The sequence below is a fragment of the Notechis scutatus genome, chromosome 1 (genome assembly GCF_049901735.1).
Source record: "Notechis scutatus isolate UNSWTSFEM ecotype Mainland chromosome 1, rNotScu1.2, whole genome shotgun sequence".
NCBI classification, from domain to species: Eukaryota; Metazoa; Chordata; class Lepidosauria; order Squamata; family Elapidae; genus Notechis; species Notechis scutatus.
Window position 1 is genome coordinate 281915800 of NC_142009.1, and position 22816 is coordinate 281938615.

Genomic DNA, 22816 nt, shown 5'->3' on the forward strand with positions numbered 1-22816 from the left:
TGGAAAATGTATGAACTTGTTAAGAGTGCTTTATAGGAGCATGGGAAATTACTTTATACTAAGTCAAATTATGTCTGTGTAGCTCATAATTACACTGTAAAAAGTATTCCAAATTCTATATTTTCTTTGGAGTATGTATACACAGTATTTTGAGGTAAAAAGGTAAGTTTTTGTGGAAAGAATTGCTCTGGGTAAGACTTGTGTCCCAGCTAAGTTGTTTATAGGAGATAATCTGGGATAATGTACTGCAGTTCTCCGAGTTACATTTGTTTTAAATATCAATCTTCACCAGAAACACCAGTGTTGCCATTTAAGCTACATGATTATTTTAAGGGTTATTGTGCATGAGATGCCATAAACTTTGATTTATTATAGCATTGGGAGTTGCAGTAAATTACATAAATATTAAATTAGGAGTTGATTTAGAGGTTTTTTTTTGTGATCTTTTGAAATAAAACATTGCCAATATTTAAGATTATTTTGTATTTATACTTCATACAAATGTATGATTTGTAAGAATTTGAACATATCCCTCCAAATTGATAATATATTTATAACAATTTAGAACCCGTTTTGTGTAATGGTTAAATTATTGAATTAGAAACTGGAGACACTGAGTTCTAGTCTTCTTGGACATTAAAGCTGGTTAGGTTACTTTGGGTTTTTGATATGTGCCATAAATCCAACAATATTTTGATCAGAACTCTGTATCTATACAGTACATGTTTGCTCAGGAAAACATGTTTATCTTTTATCAAGATGTATGTGCACCTAGAGAACAGGTGAAAAATGTGGTTAATCAAATGGAAATATTACGGTAATATAGTTTTAAGCAGGGATCTCCAAACTTGGCAACTTTAAGACTTGTGGTCTTCAGCTCCCAGAACTCCCCAGCCAGCATGGTAGCTGAAGAGTTCTGGGAGTTGAAGTCCACAGGTCTTAAAGTTTCTAGGTCTGGAGACAAGAGGTGGGATTCAGCAGGTTCTGACCAGTTCTGGAGAACCGGTAGCAGAAATTTCGAGTAGTTCGGAGAACCGGTGGTAACCTTCCCCCAGGAGTGGGGAGAGAATGGAGATTTTTCAGTATCCTTCCCCTGGAGTGGGGTAGGAATGGAGATTTTGCAGTATCCTTCCCCTGCCATGCCCACCAAGCCACACCCACCAAGCCATGCCATGCCACACCCACCAAGCCATGAACCGGTAGTAAAAATGTTTGAATCCTTCCATTGGAGACCCCTGATTTAGTGGTTTGGATCCATGGTAATGTTGAAAACTTGTGATACTTTTACTGATGGATCAACTTTACAGGTGCTCCTTCCTACTGGTGAAGAATAATAATTCATTGATTATCCTGTTTCTCAATCTCCTACTCTCTTACCAAAAGTCTGAAGTGGCTTGAATAATTTTTTTGCACTAGTGGTGGTATGAAGGAAACTCCTTCCAACCCATAATTTATAGAATACCATAAGGTTGTCTTCCCCCAATTTAGGATGTGCCCAGGATAACTTATTATAACAGTTTGTTTAGTATTATTTCAGTCTTAAAAGCATTTATATCTTTCAGCCAGAAAGATTCAGAAAAAGCTTGTACAATGATAGAAATGATAGTTGCTGTCTTTTAGATCCATCAAGTAGACAGGCAATAAAACTTCAAGGGCAGTTCTTAATGTTTCATGATTCTTATTATGGCAAACTATAGTACAAGCGATGAACTTGCTGGTCTTTATCACAGGGTTTTGGCCTTTGTGACAGGTTGTCCCATTCAGTGGGTCAGAACAGCAGCAAGCAGAAACTATTAACTTCTAAGATTTTTTTTAATTACAGTTTTTTTTTAAATCATAAGATTGTTTCTGCACTTATATCATTATGACTTTTACAAAGGTCAGTGATTTTTTTAGAAGGAAGGAAGGAACGAATGAATGAATGATGACATCCTGAGCTCCTAATACAAGACTGAATTTTTGTTAGTGCATGTTAAAAAAAATAATTTCCATGCACAGGGAAGCTGTGACCATAGTTGATAACGTTTATTCATTTTTAACATGCTTGGGATGTTTTCAGTATTATTCTGTGTTTTGCATTTGGGAATAATTGAAATGAAATTGGGGTAGAAGATATTTCTATTGTATAAAGGGAGTTTTAAAAAAGGAGTGCTGTAAACCGTGTTTAAGATATATTTGGAGTAATGTTCTTAAATGTACACTTGATAATGTAGAAATGCTCTGTTTGCCTTTCAGAAGGATTCGATGAACTGGACAGTTACATGTATCAAACAGTGGGCCATCAAGCTATAGAATTATATGCTGAAGCAATGGGCTTGCCTCTCTACCGTCACACAATTAAGGGTACCAGTGTTAACACAGGCAGCATCTACACAAAATGTGAGGGTGATGAGGTGGAAGATCTTTATCAGCTTCTGAAACTTGTCAAGGTATTTTGTATGGCAATTTCTTATTTTAAAACATTAGGATTAAACCTATATACATCAGGCCTATAGTCATCTATTCTCAGTTTCCAAAAAAGAATAAACTTGGAAGAAGAAGCCTTAATTTATAGCTTGTTCTGCTCTTTATTGTTGCTTCCTGCTTCAGATTAAATATTATTGCTTCCCATTTCAGCTTAAATATTATACTATTATACTATTTATTTATTAATTTATACTAAGGAATACATCAGAATGGTATGGTGATCCAATATGTTCCAGATTTTACACTGCTGATTATTTTTTCTTGTGCCCAATTTATGTTTTGTATTTTTGTGTACTTAACTGTTGGGCCCACTGTAGTTTCTATGTTAACAGCCCATGAATTTTAAAGGAAAATAAAAAAGAATATAATTTATTATTCACATTGTATTATTTGTTTAAAGCATCATCATGGATATACTGAATTACCAGGATAGCAGGTTCTGTATTTGTGGCTGATTTCTCATATAAACATCCCTCCTGGAATAGATGAGACAATCGTGACTATTGGTCTGAAAGTTGGTGGATGAATTTCAAATAGGATGCTTATTGTTTTTGTTCTAATAGAGAAATTATACTTAGAAGATTTTCAACAATAACTATGAATATAATAATTCTTATGTTGTTTCTAAACTTGGATTTCCTTTTTAGAACAATGGTGTGTTTAACAGACACCCAACTACAGAGAGATCAGTTATGGATCTCAGCAGAATATTTTTAGCATGCATACTGATTCAAGGAAATGGACCATTGCTTTGAACAGAAATGTAGGTGGAAAAATGAGGCCACCAGAAGGTTGTTCATTCCAAATTTAAACATTTCTGACTTGGATACCTGATATCTTATGCTCATAGATTATTTTGTTTCCCTCTGGTTTGGTAGGAGAATGATTGAGATAATGTATTGGAAATTGTGAGCCTCCTATGAATGCAGTGTAGGCATTTAAATTCTGCTGTAATAAACAGACTAAAGCATTAGCTAAATATTACACACAAAACAAAAGATTTTATGCTATATGTGGTATCCTATATGTGCAGTGGAAGAAAACTCATAGATGAAACAAACTTAGGCATCTTTATTTTTTTCTCCCTTTTATTCTGAATCTCTTTCTTGGCTGCTTGCTAAATTAAGTGTACAATCTATCACTGCAAAAATAGCAACACAATGCATAATGAGGATCAATGTACTGATCCCAGTGGTATTGGTTCCATAGAGGTTCTGAGAAATTGATTTCAGCCGAGAACAAGTTTGCTTTCTCTAAAGCATTGGCTTCAAGATTGTTCCAGCTTTATCTTCGCATTTATCAGAGGATCCTTAATAAGCATATAAGTAATGGAGAAACTTTATGGAAAGGAAGTTAAATTACAGTATTTTTAATGTAACATGCAACATATGTTCATATTCTTATCAGGTCACATAGACCAACAGTGAAACATTTGTGTAAGACAACAACCACTTTTTCATGAAAGGAAGTAATAGGTATAGAAATGATTACCTGAGTGTGAACGCTTTGGAAACTGTGGCGAAGAATGCAGATCTGAGTTCTGTTTGAAAGCATTGTCTTTTAACTTTCATGATGGAGAATAGCTCAAACTATTTCATTCCCAAAGGCATGAAAAAGTTGCAGTAATAATATGAGGTAGGGGTTGGCACCAGTTAGGACGTCAGCTCACTTATTTTTAGTGGAGTGACAGAATCCAAAATTAAATAAATTAATCACCCCCTCCCCCAAAGCCCTGAAATCTTGCAGGATGTCCATGCTTGTGCAGTGAAAACCTGCATTATTTTAGCTTTTTAAGAAATATTTTATTTGAAATGAGCCCCAGTGCCGTTGCATAGTGTCAGCCCTCTCTTGAAAAGTTTTCTTCTTGTTGTCTTAACATTTAAAGCAGTTTGCTTATTGTTTAAGGAATAGGGTTTCAAAATGTGTGGTACCATTAGACTTGATTCTAATACACAATGTAGTTCTTAGAGAATTGTTCTAACTTTTTCCATGCTAGAAGATTATTTTTGGCTGAAGTAGGAGAGGGAGGAAAGGAAATGTATTATTGATCAATTAAATTAAATGATTAATAGTAGGACAAACTTGCTTTTCATTTTCTTCCAGACAGCAAGGACTGAATACATTGCTATTATCTGGAGAATAACAGTCAGTTATGACATAAATTAATGCTAATGTTAAATCTTGACAACTTCTGCTTTGGAAGTTTGTGTATGATATTTATAACTATAGTTGAAAGAGATGTTATCAAGTTGTCTTGGACTAAATAAGTGATGTATTTTTTCTAAGTAGATATTAATTTCACTGAAAGAAAATTCAAAGATATAAATATATGGAATCAATTGCATTTATGAAAGACATTCAATAACCATGCTTTTACAAATGAAGTCATTTAAAACACTTCTATAATTGCACTTGAAAACTTGCCTACCTCAATACATTATTGGGTACTTTATAAGAACAAGAATAGGAGTTTGGGATTAGGAAAGAGAAAGGGAAAGCGAAAGGAAACGAAGGGAGGGAGAGAAAGAAAGGGAAAAAAAAGAAAGAAAGAAAGAAAGAAAGAAAAGAAAGACTAATTTTTCCCTATGGCCAGGTACTTACACTTAAGAATTGATGATCTAGATGTGAGTACAGTGTATTCAAATAGCCTCCCAGACTATTCCCTTTCTCTGAGAAATAAGTCATCCAGCATTTGGTTACAAACCTTTAATAAAGATAAGCCAGCTGAGGGGTTCACACATTGTGTAAAGCTATGTTTTTAACACAGTTTGCTAAACAAACCAAAGTTGGCTGGGTTTATGCATTATAACCTATACATTCCCAAAACATCATTGCCAAACAAAACCATATTATCATATACAACGATGTACAAACTTTTTCAGTAAGTTTCACTGTCAGTCATTAGGCTTTTCCTTCAAATGTTTAGTCATACAGGTATCCTCCATGTGTTTTCCCATGTTGGAATGAGATATCAGTAGCTTTACTAATAGCAATACAACATTAAGCTGCTAATGTAGGTGACTTCAAATGTTTAATTTTAAACAGATAAGGTAATATTTTAAAATAGCAGTTTTTGATAATTTTTTTGGGCTTGTTAACAAAATAGAAACAAATGCTAAACTTACTCCTCTTTTTCTCGGTACACTGATCTGCGTTAGTTTTGGTTCTGCTGATTGGGGATTATGAGAACTGATGTTATACCCCTCTGGAAAATACCAACAAACTGCAGAAATTGGTCTGAAGCAATAATTTTTTTGTATTCATATTTGGGAAATAATTATTGCAGTGTGTTATAAATTTGCAGTTGTTGCTCAAAATGTAATTCTTTTGAATTGGAAGTTGAAGGAGTTGAAACAAAATCGTTTCAGTCTTTGGATTCTTATAAAATTCTAAGAGTCATTTTGACTTATACTGGACATTTAATAATCAAATATGAAAAGTTACTAATGGAAATCCGGGTATAATTCAGAGTAAGGTGTTTTGCCATTTGACTTTAAAAAAAATTGGTAAAGGAACTTTGCAAAGTTTGAAACCTTAATTTATTTAAATAAAGTCTAAATCAGTGTTCATTAAAAGTTCCAAAGTGTAGTAAAACTACTTTAGACATAATAAAAACAATAACTTTACAGCATCTGTAAAGTCAGTAAATTTTCCAGAGCCACAAAATACTAAACTCTGTTGAAAAATACTACTGAAAAAAATGTGCTCTTACTTGGTGCTGAAAAATACAGTAAAGCAGGGCTATCAAACTCCCAGCCGGTGTTCCAGATGTGTCACGTGCTGGCCACCCCCATGCCTGGTTAGTGAAGGGGAAAAAAAGTCCTGATATATCATGTGACTGCTGTGACGCTGCAAGTTTGACACCCCTGCTTAGTAGTGGATAATTTGGGAAAGGTTTGAATAGTTTGACTGCAAAAACTCCCTCTTGCTCATCCATCCATCCATCCATCCATAAATATTTAACAACATAGCTAGTATAGTATAATAGTTAAGGTGTTGCACTAGGACACAGGTGTCAAACTCGATCGTGACATGTGACATTGTGACGTATCATGAGGTTTTTTGCCTTTGCAGAGCTGGGGTGGGTGTGGCCTACATGTGCCGCCAGTTTGACACCCCTACACTAGGAACAGGGAAACTTTTGGCATAGAAGGCAGATTCGTGACCTTGGACCAGTCATACCTTGTCATAATACATAATTAACATTGGGCTGTTGAGAAGCCATTACATCTTGGTAACTTTACTCCCTGAACTGAAACTCAGTGCAAAATGAAATGATCCTACAACCAAGTGGGGCAAACTCTACGAATACAAATATTCAAAAGATGGGTTAAAATGCACTGAGATAGGATGCTGACCAGAGCATATCTTCACAGTATGCATACATTATAGATACAAAGCATACAGTTAGGAGAAAATGCACACTTGATTTTTGTGTACTTTAATCTTCCTTCCATTTTTCTCAAAACATAGCACGTCCATTAATTTGATCATTAATAAAAATGGTTTGTTGTAATATAAGAACAACATAATAACTTAATTATACATCTAAAATACAGTGCATGTATTATGATTGTTAGTCTTGTTTTAATAGCTGAATCATTTGCTTAATTCTGTTAGATTAAATAATGCTAGAAAATATAATAGGTACTCAGTGGTGGGATTCAATTTTTTTTTTTTTTGTAAATTTTATTTGAGTTTTCACAAAGAAAAAAAAATACAAATAAAACATCTTTTTTGAAAGTAGCGTAATCCCGGGTTACATTTCTTCGTACAGACACAAATTCAACTTCATGCTCATTTTTATGTTCTATTCCATATCTTATTACTGTTTTACATTTTCTGCATAGCTTCTCCCCTCTTTTAATTTTCTCAATTTTATTTTAATTATCTCATCTCAATTCAAATAATTATATTTATATTTTTTGTCTGTCCTGTTTCAATTATCTATTATCTTTTCTCATTAAACAAAATTTCTGCTGTAGTTACTGATTGGAGTATGACGCCTTTATATCTTTTAAGTTTATCCATTTGACTCTTATTTAGGCTTCAGTATATACCCTAAAGTTATAACATTCAATATAATACCATAGCTTCCATTCGGATTCTGCTTGGTACATTCTTAAAATACACACTATATTCTTAAAAAAAGAAAAAAATATAAATGTATGTAATTAAAACAACACATTCCATTCCAATTCAATTCCATCATTAATATTAATATTCATTAAAATCTTAACTTCTTTAACATTACTTTTCAATTAAATATCATACTTCTATGGGAACGATTATAAGCTTTCCATAATTAATTCCCCCCCCTTCACTTATATTTTATAAAACATTAACTAATTAAAATGTTCCCATTCCTTCCTAATTCAATTTTCTCATTTATTTTATTTCACTTATTTTATTAACAACATTTCACTAAATTACACTAACTATTTTATCCCTCATTTTAATCATACATTGTTTCCAATTTTCTAAAGTTATTTCTATTACTAATATAACAATACAATCTTATGTACCTTTACAGAATCCTTTTTCAATTAGATTTTCACCCATTATCTCTAAATAGGTCCTGTTTCTCTATATCTTGTTCCGGTCCTTTGTAACTTCTTTTCCTTTCCTTCTTCCCTCTCTTCTTCTCTCTCCCCTTTTTACCCCCTTGTCTCTCTACCTCTATTTCTCTCTTCTGTATTCCCCTCTTCTGTTGCTTTCCAGTATTATACTTATTTTTTGAATTATTTTTCTTTTCTTTGGTTGTGTTTTTAAGTTTTAAATTCTCCATTCTCTTTCCCTCCCTTTCCTTTTTCTTCCCCACATAGAATTACTTGTTCATTAAAGATGGCTTCTTCTTTGTCCCAGTCTTCTTGTTTTGCAGACGTTTCTTGTTGTTTCTCATAGTTCCAAATCTCCATTTCTAAGAATTGAAAAATGAAGCCAAAAGAACCCTTCCCTTCTTGTGCATCTTCTTTGTACTTTTTAAGTTCCATTTCCAATTCATCCAGAAGTAGTGCCATTGTATAAATTTTTAAACAACCACCCGATTAATTTTAGTCATTCAAATATAATAACCAAGAATCCAAAGATCACCAAATAATGCAAATACATGCAAGCTGTTTCTTTTTGCTCTTTTTTTCACTTTCTCTTCCTGGGGTTACTGTATAGTTACAAAGTTTCAGTTAAAATGTATCTTTTAGAAGTCTTGTTGAAATTTTACTGTAGATTCTTTTTAATTCCAGGCAGTCTCCTCCCTCTTCCAGATCCTGCCTTTATTCTTTTTCTCTCCCTTCCTGCTTATAAAAAAAAAAAAATTTAGTGTCCAGAAATCTTTATTATCCCTTTGACATTTTGTTTTATTTTCAGCTTAATTGCCTGTTGATGTCAAAGCGGATTTTTCCGATTTCTTATTTAAGTCTCTTAGTTGTCAGTATAGGGAAGGAGAGAAGAAAAGAAAAAAAAACCAAACCTTTCCCTTCTCACTTTCCTTCGCTGCTTCCGACTCTTCTTTGGGAGCAATGTTATTTTTTTGTAAGTTTAAATTCCAGGGTACCTTAGTTGTTGCTTTTACAATTTAACCCGGTCAGCCAAAATTTTCACTTCTTATCTTCCTCCTGCACATTCTTTTCTGGTCGAGTTCTTCTTTGAGGTGGCCATTTCTGACCACCGCTGCAACCGCCTTCGGGAAAGAGAGTAATGGCCAGCTGAGGAGGAGAGATGCGGCTCTCCTCAACCCTGCTGGCAGTCTCCCCCCTCTTCACCATCTCTACGGGGTGGCTTAGCCCCGAAACCAGCCGGCTCGGGGCGCTCCAGCAGCGAGCCCAGACCAAAACCGCGCACGATCATGGATTTCTGTCTGTCGCCGAAGAGACTTCAAACTGGAGGCCGGGATTCAATTTTTTTTACTACCAGTTCTGTGGGCATGGCTTCATGGGCGTGGCAGGGGAAGGATACTATAAAATCTCCAGGTAAAAATGGTATTTGCCAGTTCTCTGAACTACTCAAAATTTCCACTACCGGTTCTCCAGAACTGGACAGAACCTGCAGAATACCACTTCTGTAGGTACTATTTGGCATACACATCTGAGATAATATTCTGGTGCAGTGCTCCTAATGGAAAAACTGTTAATTTAATCTCCTGATTTGTTTTAGATATAATGCTTAAAGCAGTTTGGTATTGTATTATAGGAATAACATCTTCAGTTGTGTAGTAGATCGGGAACAAATTGGTGGTTTGTGCCATTAATTCTATAGTTCCAAAAATGGGTCCAAAATGTGTAAATGTGGAAGTCTTATGAAACATGTTTATTAATAATGTATTAATTGTTGTGTGGTGATATGTTTTGAAGAGGAACATAGTTTATAATTTACATTTTTAACTGTAGCAGAGACTAAAGGGAGATGATATTTGTTGTATTAATGTGAAACATGGTTTATTCCTTTGCCCAATTACATGGAGCAAGAGATACATAGAGTCAAAATGTGTGTGCTAATATCTTACTTTGCTACCCATTATCTACCTGCTTATATATTATTATAAGCATATTATCTTTTAAAACATAGAACTTTTAAAAGATGTTTTCTCTACTATAGATCCATTCACATTTTCCACTTGGCACATTTACATTTCCACTAGTATTGTGTTTTTCTCCTTAGTCTCTTGTTATTACAATGAACTTCTACTGAATAGTAATAATTTATTTGAATCCTTTATGTCTCTGTTCATTCATTATGTTCAGTGTGACTGTAATTTGTGGAAATATGTATAGTTTTTGGGCAAGTAGATTGATCCTTTGAATAGTGGAGTAGTCATTTCCAGCTGGTCCTCACTAGAAGTTTCAGGTGTTGAAATCCAGCCCATTTGGATGGACTTGGATTGAGGACTTTACTTTAAACTACCTACTCAGCATTGGCTTTACTACAGAGGTGGATACATACACTTGGTGAACTTGTTATTAGCCAATTGAGACTGATAAAAAATATAAAACATTTACTGGAATAAATAACAGCCCAATCTTTAGTGTGGCTATCCTAGAGATTAAATTGCTGTATATATTAAATTATAGTGTATAACAATCCTCACAAGCAAACTCAATAAATAAATTGTATAGTATATATTTTGCAGAGGATTTCTTTCCCCCCTCCAAGCAGAAGATGAAACTCATTGCCCTTTTTATGTGTTATATGAATAGCAGCACTGGAACTATTCCTCATATATTGTTTCAGTGATTCTATTATTATTCCTCATATTATTTCAGTGTTATTCAACCAGGGGTTCTTCTGATGCATGAGACTATTGTACCCACAGTGTTTTGTAATTTACCATATTGTTTTGAATTGATAGTGTAGGCTAGATTCATGTTGCCTGTTTCTTGTGATGATAAGGATGATAACGTGGTACAAATGGGAAGAATGCAACTAATTACAGGTAGTCCTTGACTTACAATCATTCTTTTAGTGATTGTTTGAAGTTACAACAGCACTGAAAAAAGTGAGTTATGGCTGTTTTTCACACTTATAACCATCCCCATTGTCATGTGATCAAAATTCAGATGCTTGACAATTGACTCATATTTATGATGGTTGCAATGTCCCGAAGTCATTGGATCACCTTTCGTGACCTTCTGACAAGCAAAGTCAATGGGGAAGCTGGATTCCGTGTTGCTAGCTTAACATCTCCAGTGATTCACTTAACAACTGTGGCAGGAAAGGTTGTAAAATGGGGCAAAATTCATTTAATAAATGTCTCATTTAGCAACAGAAATTTGACCTTCATTGTGATCATGCGTCAAGGACTTCTTGTTACAGCTTTAAATTTACAGCAGGTTCAGCTAATACAAACTGGTACACTAGTTGTTTTCTATCATTCTATGTGCCACTGCATTTAGTAATGGATCAGGGATTCTGGGGGACCTTTCAGAAAAACAATAGTCAGAAATAGGTTACCTCTTAAGATGGAAGAAGTAGACCCTGAAAACAGTTTTCTCCAGCTTCCTTTGATAAAGTGACTGTGTGAGTGCCTAAATAAGAAGGTCACAGAAATAGTCTTTGAAGCAATTTGCAAACATGTAAAGAGATGCCATTGCTTTAATTACTTGAAAAGAGGTACTTTTTGCTTTTACAGGTTGCAAAGTACCTTGGTTTGAATGAATTGGACAGACCCAGCAGACTCATCTAAAGTTAGTTATCCCTTGAACTAAGAAACCAGAAACAGTAATAAAAATGGGGGCAGGAGAAAGGAAGAATGACTCTGGGAAGGAATTGAAAGAGGCTAAAAGATGGTTGCTATATTCTTAGTTGGATGCTTTATTTAGATTAAGTGGTTTTGCATCATTTTCCAAAAGTATAATAAGGATACATTTAATCTTACTTGGAAATAAATTTAATAGGAATCATTTTCCATGGGAATACTTTTCCAAGTGTTGCATTTGTCTTTCTAAAGTTATTAATAAACAGCTCCTGTTCCTCCCCCTCCCTTGCAGAAAAAGTAGCTGCTAATTGGGAGAAATATGAAATTTTATGTAAATACTCTATGGGAATTTGTCCCTCTTGGTTATGTGGGATTGCAACCTGTTGTGTTTCTTCTAAATAAGCATAGAAAGGAAAACTAGTGACGAAAGACGACTGGGAAACCTTGATTTCTTTTCCTAATCAGTCCTAAGACTCCAATTGCCAGATTTTCTTAATTTTCCACTGCCAGATTATTCTAATGTGGCCTTGCTTGATGAATGTAGCATTCTGGATCTATAAGATTCTCACATATATTTGGAAATGGGCAACTAAGGCATTGTTTACAGGACGTCAAACTTGCTACACATTGATAAACACACATTTCCTCCCTTTATCAGGGATATTGCAGAATGTGAAGTATGGGTTTCCAATTGTACTCATTCTTTTCAAACCTCTTCCTGTTTAAAAGTTAAGCTTCACTAATTGGAAGCTGATCTGTCCCTGAATTTTTTTTTTATTTTGCCTTTAAAGTCTGTTTATTAGTCATTAAATCTAACCTTTACCTAGTTCAGTTTGGCAAGACTTCAGAAAGAAACAGTGTATTTATTCTTAAGAAGATCATGTCATCCTTCTAAATGCAAAGTGAGCATTAATTAACAATAATATTTGCAAATCATTTTGCTTTAATGTTCCTTTAAGAACACTAGCACTTTAAGTGCAGTATTTGTATATGCATAAAATGGTCCATACTTCTCTAGCAGCAAGTAGATTTTTAATTATCACTTAAAATCTAATATTGCTACACAACTACTATTGGATCTTCTTGATTTTTTCTTTTGCAAAAATGAAATCTGTAATTTATTTTAATCTTTACAGCAATCACATTTTAAAATTAATGGAAATTATGTTAAAGAGTTCAGAACTGTTTAAAGGCACTTATCAGAATGTTTTTCTTGGTTTTACTGTGACACATGAATGGATTTGGCTTCAGTAAACCAGGTATTTGAAAACCAATTGTAGTTTAGCATAAGGGCAATATATACATTATAAAAACACTTTTGGAAACTGTTTACACTTGATCAAGAAATAAATATTGTATTTTAAGACTGAACCCTTGTAGATCCACTGAAGATGCTGAATTGTGAGAATTAGTTTTGGAATTAGCAAATTCTTGAAAATAATACTGTCAAAGAAAATAAATAAAAACACATATCTTTTTATGAGGCAGGAGTAGCTAAGGGAATTTTCAGTTATATATAGGATGTTCTTATTAAACAACAGAAATATATGAATGAAAAATATTTTTATTTAGTCTTCAATCAGCTTGTAAGTACTGCATTGCAGAGCTCAATTACACATGCTTAAACCCTATTGAAATAAATGAAACTGAAGTATTAATTTAAGCATGCTACAGACAAAAGGTTCATACAGAGAAAAAGAACAGCCTCTGAATATTGCTCCTATTTTGATAATACATCAAATACATACATATTGCAGAGATATCAAGGTTTGATTATTTCGATGAAGGTAATTTACATTTCCTGTTTTTGTATTCAAAATTACGGTATTTTGTAATCAAATATGGGATCTTGCTACTACATTTACTAATACATGAAATAAGCCATTATCTCTTCATTGTAATGTTATGTGAATATGTTAATAATTAGCATCTGTTTTTTAACATGGAGATGGTAATGTTATTTATAGCAAGTTTCTTTTTTGAAAACTTGAGTTTGGCTAGTTTATATCTACAGTATATTACTAGTTACAATGTCTTACTGTTTTTAATTTCTACAGAGATGGAAGGGCAGAATTAGTATTTTAAAACCAAACCTGTAAGCATTAATACCTTGTTCCTAGTGATGGAATTGAATTTGCTCATGCATGTTATTTCTGCTGATCACAACATGGGATTTTAGTGAAACTGATTTGTGAAGAGTGGGGTTCTCTGATTAAATTATCTTTTTTAAATGGACCAACTACCAGGAATTATTCTACATACACACACGCACACATACACACACACACTATAGTGACATGGTCAGTCCAACAGGCTGTTGCAAAGTTTATATTTTCTTCTCAAATCCAATTGTCTTTAGAAAATTTTGGTTTGTTACAAATGGGGTAAGCTCGCTACATTTTCACTTTCATATTCTGTGAATTGGATATTTATGACAGCTCTTCAGACCAGTGCAGAACCCAAAATATTCTAAAGCTAATACAACAGTGCCCTCTGTAGGCTGTGGGTGTGTGTGCAGTTTCTTATACAGGGAAGAGTTAAATATTCTTTAGGATGGGGGTGTTGAACAGGATGTTACATTATTATTAAGTTATTTAGAAGTATTAAATAAATTCTGATGTATATGTATTCTAGAAAGAAATACTCCAATACTATATTAAAATAAACTGACTGAATTGCTTTGCATTTGTTGTATGTTTCTTAATATATCTGAGTCAATTATTGATTTTAGGAGACATATTTTCTAGCCAGTTTGAGGCTAATAGAATCTCTGAACAATGGTCTTTTTCTACTAATTTTCTTTATATGTTTTAAGTCATAATTTATGTATACATTTAAGTAAAGAGTCAGTGTGGTGTACTGGTTTAAGATGGCAGAGATAGGTCTGGGAAGACTCATATTCAATATCATTCTGTGCCTGGCTTTGTGTAGCAGTCATTCCCACAAGAATCTTGTTGCACAGAGAAATGGGAAAAGTTCCAAAGGAAAGTTGAGGTATAGATCCAAAGAATAACTTGTTAACTGTGTGATCTTTAAGTCATGAGATGTTTTTGATAGACTGGACAGGTTTATTGTGTCCTCTTAGACCTTCAGATAATTTTTCAGAATTGATGCATAGCTTTCCTCAGTGAAAATCTGTGTTATATGAATAACTTTCTGCATATATTCCACATAAATATGTATGTACTTCTGTGCCATTTTATGGTAAAAGGTAAAGGAGTCCCTGCTGATTTTACTCTGCTTGTTGTTGCTGCCTATAGGGGGCAGTGTTTATCTCCATTTCAAAGCCATTGAGTCAGCGCTGTCCAAAGACATTTCCACCATCATATGGCCAACGTGATGTCATGGATCACTGTTACTTTTCCCCAGAAGTGGTACCTGTTTATCTACTTGCATTTGCATTCTTTTGAACTTCTAAGTTAGCAAGAGCTGGGCAAGGACAAGAACTCACCCGGTCATGTGGCACTAGGGTTTTGAACCTGGGACTGGCTTTCCAGGTGACAAGCCGCTGAGCCACCGCTCTGTCCTTATTTTATGGTACTTAATAAAAATTATTCTGATTACTTAATGATTCATATGGCCTTTTGAGGGCATTGTTTGACAACTCTTTCTGTGCATAAAAAAGCCAAGTAAACCTAATTCAGTTTTTAAATCACATCGCGTCAACTGTTTGCCATTATGGTGAGAAGTATGTATGTATGTATGTGTATATGTATGTATGTGTGTGTGTATATATATATATATATATATATATATATATATATATATATATATATATATATATATATATATATATATATAACACACGCACATACACATATACTGTATATACATACACACACACAAATATATACTTACTTATTTACTTACTTACTTACTGGATATGCATTTCATAGTGGTAAATATAAGCAAATACTATGTATTAGTTCAAAATGCTACCTTACTGAAGTTTTCAGAGATAAAAAAATGAGCCAGTAAAATTTATCAAATTATTATGGGTATAAAAAGACACAAATCACAACATACAGGTAAAAACTCGAAAAATTAGAATATCATGCAAAAGTTCATTTATTTCAGTAATGCAACTTAAAAGGTGAAACTAATATATGAGATAGACTCATTACATGCAAAGCAAGATAGTTCAAGCCGTGATTTGTTATAATTGTAATGATTATGGCTTACAGCTCATGAAAACTCCAAATCCAGAATCTCAGAAAATTAGAATATTACATGCAATCAATAAAACAAGGATTGTACATAGAACAATATCGGACCTCTGAAAAGTATAAGTATGCATATGCACTCAGTACTTGGTTTGGGCCCCTTTTGCAGCAATTACTGCCTCAATGCGGCATGGCATGGAAGCTATCAGCCCGTGGCACTGCTGAGGTGTTATGGAAGACCAGGATGCTTCAATAGCGGCCTTCAGCTCTTCTGCATTGTTCGGTCCCATGTCTCTCATCTTTCTCTTGGCAATGACCCATAGATTCTCTATGGGGTTCAGGTCAGGCAAGTTTGCCGGCCAATCAAGCACAGTAATCCCACGGTCATTGAACCAGGTTTTGGTGCTTTTGGCACTGTGGGCAGGTGCCAAGTCCTGCTGGAAAATGAAGTCAGCATCTCCATAAAGCTCATCTGCGGAAGGAAGCATGAAGTGCTCCAAAATCTCCTGGTAGATGGCTCCGTTGACCCTGGACTTAATGAAGCACAGTGGACCAACACCAACAAATGACATGGCTCCCCAAATCAACACAGACTGTGGAAACTTCACACTGGACTTCAAGCATTTTGCAGCGTGTGCCTCTCCATTCTTCCTCCAGACTCTGGGTCCTTGGTTTCCAAATGAGATGCAAAAGTTGCTCTCATCAGAAAAGAGGACTTTGGACCACTGAGCAACAGACCAGTTCTGTTTTTCTTTAGCCCAGGTAAGACGCTTCTGACGTTTGTTGTTCAGGAGCAGCTTGACAAGAGGAATACAACATTTGAAGCCCATGTCCAGGATCTGTCTGTGTGTGGTGGCTTTTGATGCACTGACTCCAGCCTCAGTCCATTCCTTGTGAAAGTCCCCAACACTTTTGAATGGCCTTTTCCTGACAATCCTCTCCAGGCTGCGGTCATCCCTGCTCCTTGTTCACCTTTTTCTTACACACTTTTCCCTTCCACATAACTTTCTATTAATGTGCTTTGATACAGCACTTTGGGAACATCCAACTTCTTTTGCAATTACCTTTTGAGGCTTTCTCTCCTTATGGAGGGTGTCAATGATGGTTTTCTGCACAACTGTCAGGTCAGCAGTCTTTCCCATGATTGTGATTCCTACTGAACCAGACTGAGAGACCATTTAAAGTCTCAGGAACCTTTTGCAGGTGTTATGGCTTAATTAGCTGATTAGAGTGGGACACTTTGAGCCTGGAATATTGAACCTTTTCACAATATTCTAATTTTCCGAGATTGTGGATTTGGGGTTTTCATGAGCTATAAGCCATAAACATCTCAATTATGACACATCATGGCTTGAACTATCTTGCTTTGCATGTAATGAGTCTATCTCATATATTAGGTTCATCTTTTAAGTTGCATTACTGAAATAAATGAACTTTTGCACGATATTCTAATTTTTCAAGTTTCACCTGTAGTGTCAATTCCTGATGACTTCAAGGATATGCCTTTGACCTAGTCTACAGTATGAAAGCTGTTTGCTTTCCCTTCTTTGTCGTGTGTGTGTGTGTGTGTGTGTGTGTGTGTGTGTGTGTGTGTGTTGTTTTCTAACTTCTGGAATGAAGTCCACCTCTGTTTAGCTTTTTATGGTTCACAATAGCCAACTAGGTGTTGCCATCTATCTGGACCGCAGTGTAATAATTATAGCAGAGATTCTAATTGACAAAAACAGTAATTAATAATCTCTAATTAAAGTATCTTATCTATTGTATTCAATATGAATAGAATTCAGTATAACAATATTAGGAAAAAAATGGGAGTTTGTAAGTGGGAAATAACTTTCATAATTTGAAAATCATTAAGAAGCAGCTTTTCTGAAAACTGGATGATTATTTGGCATTAATCCCTCCCCTCCAAAAATAATTCTAATATTATTTGCAGAAATCATCCTGAATCACTTGCAATGAATAAAAGGAATATTTCTGTAAGAAAACTATGCCAGAAGCCAAATACCTGACAGTTATATTCTTTCCCAAGCACATTGCAAGAGTTTCCATGGGAAATACCTTGGTGCATACTAAATTCAGATCTATGTGTCTGATTAACTGCTATAGAAGTTATACAAATATGCCAAAGAAGATTTTTTCATGAAATTAGGATAAATATCCTGCAAGTCACAGCTATTCCCAGATTGGAATCAAGGACTTTGGTTTTGGAGTACTGTGGGATGAGGACAAATATTAGAATTTCCTTTCAGTAAAAATTTAAGTAAAAGTGAAGCTGATGTAGTCAGTTTGCAATCATGTATTTAGTTTCTATTTTCTGTCATATTAAAAAGTAGAATTCACTAACAACTTTGGAGGTCTCCGGGACCACACCCAAGCATTTTAGGATAGGGTACGTGTAGTCCCAAGACTTCTTAATGCATATCCCTGAATTAAATAATGAGAGACATATATAATTTAGATTTTCAGACTGCAAAAGATGTAGCTAGTTAGGAAAGTGGGTACTATTAAAATTCTTGTTTCTAAGGAAAAGTGTTTAAACAAATTATAGCTGAATTTTTGATAAACAATCCAAGTATTGATGACCTCTTTTAAAGAAAAAAATATTTTAAAGTTCTGATAACTAAGGTAATATGCTATCATGATGATAAAAATAACAAGGTATATCAAAGTGAAGATAATGAATTAAGATTCAGTTTAATTAAAATAATGATAGATATCGACTATAGTACAGGAACAATGAATTATAGCTGTTCTGCCTAGTGAGTGATTGGGTAATTTAGTAAGATTTTTTCAAAGAATGACAGAGCACCCAACTACTGAATGTTACGGGAAGTGCCCTGTTTTTCTTCCATACGTTTCTTTCTTTTAATTAAAATGTCAATGATAATTTTATGGCATCTCACCCTCCCTCTACAAAACCCTCCACCAAACAACATTCTTTGATTTTCATCTTAAGTTATGAAAGGAAAGTGTAATTATTTATCACTGAAAGAAATATACCATGAAGATATCAGTTTATTCAAATCGGTACATTTTACTTTACAGACTAATGTGTACTTCTTTTCCACAAAATGGCCAGATCCTTATTTAATTGTGTTTATGTAGCCTTTGAAATGTCTCAGAATGCTTAATATAAAGAGATGGTCTATTTTTATTATTTATGCTTTAGAATGTATTTTTCATATATGGTGGACTACAATTCCCATCATTTTCCAGAAATTTTTCATAGAAAATCCTATTCATTCTGATACTTTTTCTATTCTTGGAGTTTTCAAGCAAGCTTCAGTATCCAACTGTCCCTGACTATATTATAAGTTGCCAATTCTGAAAGATACAAATAGATTCTCTTTTCCTGTGAGTCATGAAAAATGGAAAATAAAAATGTTGGGAAGCTTCCATCTCAATTGTAGGCTTTTTCCACCTTGAACAGTCAGCATGTTTTTCCTTTGTGTTTGCCTGAAGAATGGAATTGTTGACTATTTAATATAAGCAGTTCATTTTATTTATTTATTTATTTGCACAGATTTGGAAATAGAGGAAGATTTTTAAAATGCAGAGTGATTTCGAACTCCTGGTACTTTAATTTGTTCCGAGGCTGGGTGGGGCTGGTCAGAACTGTCTTGATGTGGCCTTTAGAAGGAAATTGCTTGTTTGTTTCTCCATTCTTTGGAACATACAAGGCATTTCCAGCTTTGGGCAGGCTGAGAGGTGAACATTTTGTATGCCAAATTGCTCATTTTCCCAAGCTTAACAGTAACTGAATAATTTCTGCTTTAGACTGGGTTTATGAATGGAACCAACTTTTCCATAAGCCACTAGATCCAGATAAATCATATGAACCTCAAAAAACAGGTGGATAAATTTTAAAGATTCTTTTTTTTTAATACATAAAGCTATCTTTTGAGAGCTACTCATTAGGCTGATATTGTGATGTTTGATATTGTCTTTGTAGGTTTCATGATCTCAGTTATTATGATTTGTAACCCATTGCTTACAGCTCAGAAATAAGCCCAGCATATTCTATAGGCAGACTATAAGCATTTACTGATGCAGATTGAATATTTGAACCTGACATCCCAGATTTGATTTAGTCATGGAGACTCCTAAATCTTCTTACATAGTATTAACTCACAATAGGCAGACCTAGACCCAAGAAGAAATCAATTTCACAGGAAAACTAAAACTGGAGACTGGCTGTAATACAGAATCTTGCCAGTTTGATTGTACTGTGCTTCCTTCTCCTTGTTCTTCAGTGAATTAGGAAGGCTTTTGATTGAGCTGCTTCAAAATATTATCTTATTGTTTGTTTTTATTAAAAAACAATGCCTAGATACCCTGATTCCCTGAAAATAAGACCTATCCTGAAAATAAGCCTTAGTATGTTTTTATGTGTGCACCTAATATAAGCACCCCCCAAATAAACCCTACTTAAGAACCTGTACTGCTGGCCCCCTGCCCATTCTGTCTGGTTGCTCGTGGTGCTGCAGCCACAAGGTCATGGGGGGTGGAGCTGCCCCATGCACCCTGCACCAGCTTACCTCAGAATCCCTGCAGCAAGGACATCCATGCCTTGACACCTGCCTCGGGACCATGTGCAGCAGGAGCCCCCATGGCCGATGGCACACTTCTGCTTGCTGGTGGGTGCAACAGAGCAGGAGGCCGAGCATTGTGTTGGTGCCTGCGGCCATGAGGCAAGGCAGGTGTTGGGGCATGGATGGTTTGAGATGAGATAGGCTGGTGTGGGGCGGTGGGGCAGCTCCACCCCGGCACTGGTGTATCACGCCGCTTTTTGCTCTGTGGGGCCACGAGCAAGCAGAAGTGGGCCAGCAGCCATGTGGGGTCCTGCTGGACAGAGCTGCTGGAGCTGCTGCCGCGAGGTAAGGCACATATGGGAGCAGGGGTTGCTTGGCTGCAGGTGCCCTGAGGTAAGCCGGTGAAGGGCATATTAGGCAGCTCCACTACCCCTGCCTCACAGCGGCAGCACTGGTGCACCCCGTGGCCTCCTCACCCACCACGAACAAGCAGAAGAAGTGGGTACAAGGGGAAAAAAATAAGACCCCCCCCAAAAAATATGCCCTAGTGCTTATTTTGGAGCCCAAAAGAAGATAAGACCCAGTCCTATTTTGGAAAAACACGGGTAGTGGTCCTGGTATATCTCTGTTAAGCTTATTATCCATATTCTCTATACACATTCATTGTATCACAAATAATGGAGGTTAATTTGAGACTAAACAAGCCAAGTGCTTGAATCTGGCACTGTCCCCCACTTATTGAAGTAGGATGCTCTAATACCATGTTTCTCAAAAAATAAGGCCAGCCCTTATTTTTTTTTTGACCCCCCAAAAAACGGCTAGGCCATCTTTTCGGGGGTGACTTAATTCCCCCCCTTGCATCCTCGGGTGGGCGGGCAGCGACAGCTTGGATGTTGACCTCGACGGTGAGGCACTTCGTATCGGGAGAGCTTCCGCCACCATTGATTTCCCTTCTCCCTTGCTGCCACGGCATTTAGAGCAACGCCGTGGTGTTTGGCACAGCCACGTGCGGCCAGCCAGGGCTCCTCCCTGCAACCGGAGCCCGGTGGAGACACTTGGCTTCAGGCGCTCCTGTCCCCGCCTTCCCTTCGCCTTTGAATGTAAAGCCAATTATTTTAAAAATGATGCCCTACTACAACAAAGATTCCCCTGCCCGAGAGGGCAGACCAATCCCATGTGGGGAGGCGAATCTCCCGGGGCCGCAGCGCAGGATCGGCCCACCTCGGGAGAAGCACCCAGCCGCCATCCTGCCTGGCGCTGGGCAGAGCACGAAGAGCTTCGCCTGGGGCGTCCAGTGCAGCTGATAGGTGGGCCCTCCTTCCCGGCAGCAGAGCTCTCACCAAGGCAGCGAGCGCCTCCCCGCCGGACCCTCCGCTCATCCCACCAGGGCCGCACCAGAGCCGTGTGGGCTGGACAGAGCCAGGAAAGCGAGCTGCGGGTGCGCGCCTGCCTGCCAAGCAAAAGAGCCGGGCCGACCTGAGCTTGGCTTCCTTCCCAAGTCCCTCCAGCGCGAACCCGAAGGGGCCACCGGGAGAGGCTTCCCGAGGCAGTGATAGCGCCCACCCGTCTGCGGACAGGGAGGCGAGGTGATGGCAGCGCTGCTTCCCTGGCTAGCGGAGAGAGCCCGAAGCTGCCCGTCCTTTCCACCCCTTGCCCAGCCCATCCCCGTCCCCACGCATCTCCAAATGCACCGGCAGCTCCAAATGCTGCAGCGGAATGGGCATGAGGCAGAGGCGCTGACTCAGCGGGGCTCAGCTCGGAGGAGGACGTGGCGCAGTCCGTCGCCTTGCTTCCCTGTCCATGGATGGGTGGGCGCTATCACTGCCTCGGGCGGCCTCTCCCGGTGGCCCCTTCGGGTTTGGGCTGGAGGGACTTGGGAAGGAAGCCAAGCTTGGGTCGGGCCAGCTCTTTCGCTTGGCAGGCGGGCGCGCACCCGCGGCTTGCTTTCCCGGCTCTGCCCAGCCCGCACGGCTCTGGCGTGGCCCTGACGGGATAAGCAGAGGGTCCAGCGGGGAGGTGCTCGCTGCCTTGGCGAAAGCTCCACCGCTGGGCAGGAGGGCCCGCCTGTCAGCTGCGCTGGGCGCCCCAGCTGAAGCTCTTCGCACTCTGCCCGGCGGCAGGCAGGGATGGCGGCTGGGTGCTTCTCCCAGGGTGGGCCAATCCTGTGCTGCGGCCCCAGGAGATTCGCCTCCCCACGTGGGGTTGGGCTGCCCTCTCAGGCAGGGGAGGCTTTGTCGTATCGGTAGTAGGGTGTCGTTTTTAAAAGAATTGGGTTTGCCAATGAAGGCGAAGGGAAGGCAGCGACAGGAGCCCCTGAAGCCGAGTGTCTCCACTGGGCTCCGGTTGCAGGGAGGAGCCCTGGCTGGCTGCGCATGGCTGCGTCAAATGCCGTGGCGTTGCTCTAAACGCCGCGGCAGCAAGGGGGAAGGGAAAACAATGGTGGAAGAAGGTCTCCTGATACG

The 22816-nt window shown here is 37.4% G+C and overlaps 1 protein-coding gene across 1 annotated transcript in view; it reads left to right on the forward strand.

Moving 5' to 3' along the window:
* DPH6 (diphthamine biosynthesis 6) overlaps positions 1 to 22816 on the forward strand; it is a 228137-nt gene that overhangs the window by 4050 nt on the left and 201271 nt on the right. The window contains exon 3 of the mRNA XM_026664539.2: positions 2236 to 2429. Coding sequence (XP_026520324.1) covers positions 2236 to 2429 — 194 coding nt within the window. The remainder of the gene's footprint in view (positions 1 to 2235; positions 2430 to 22816) is intronic.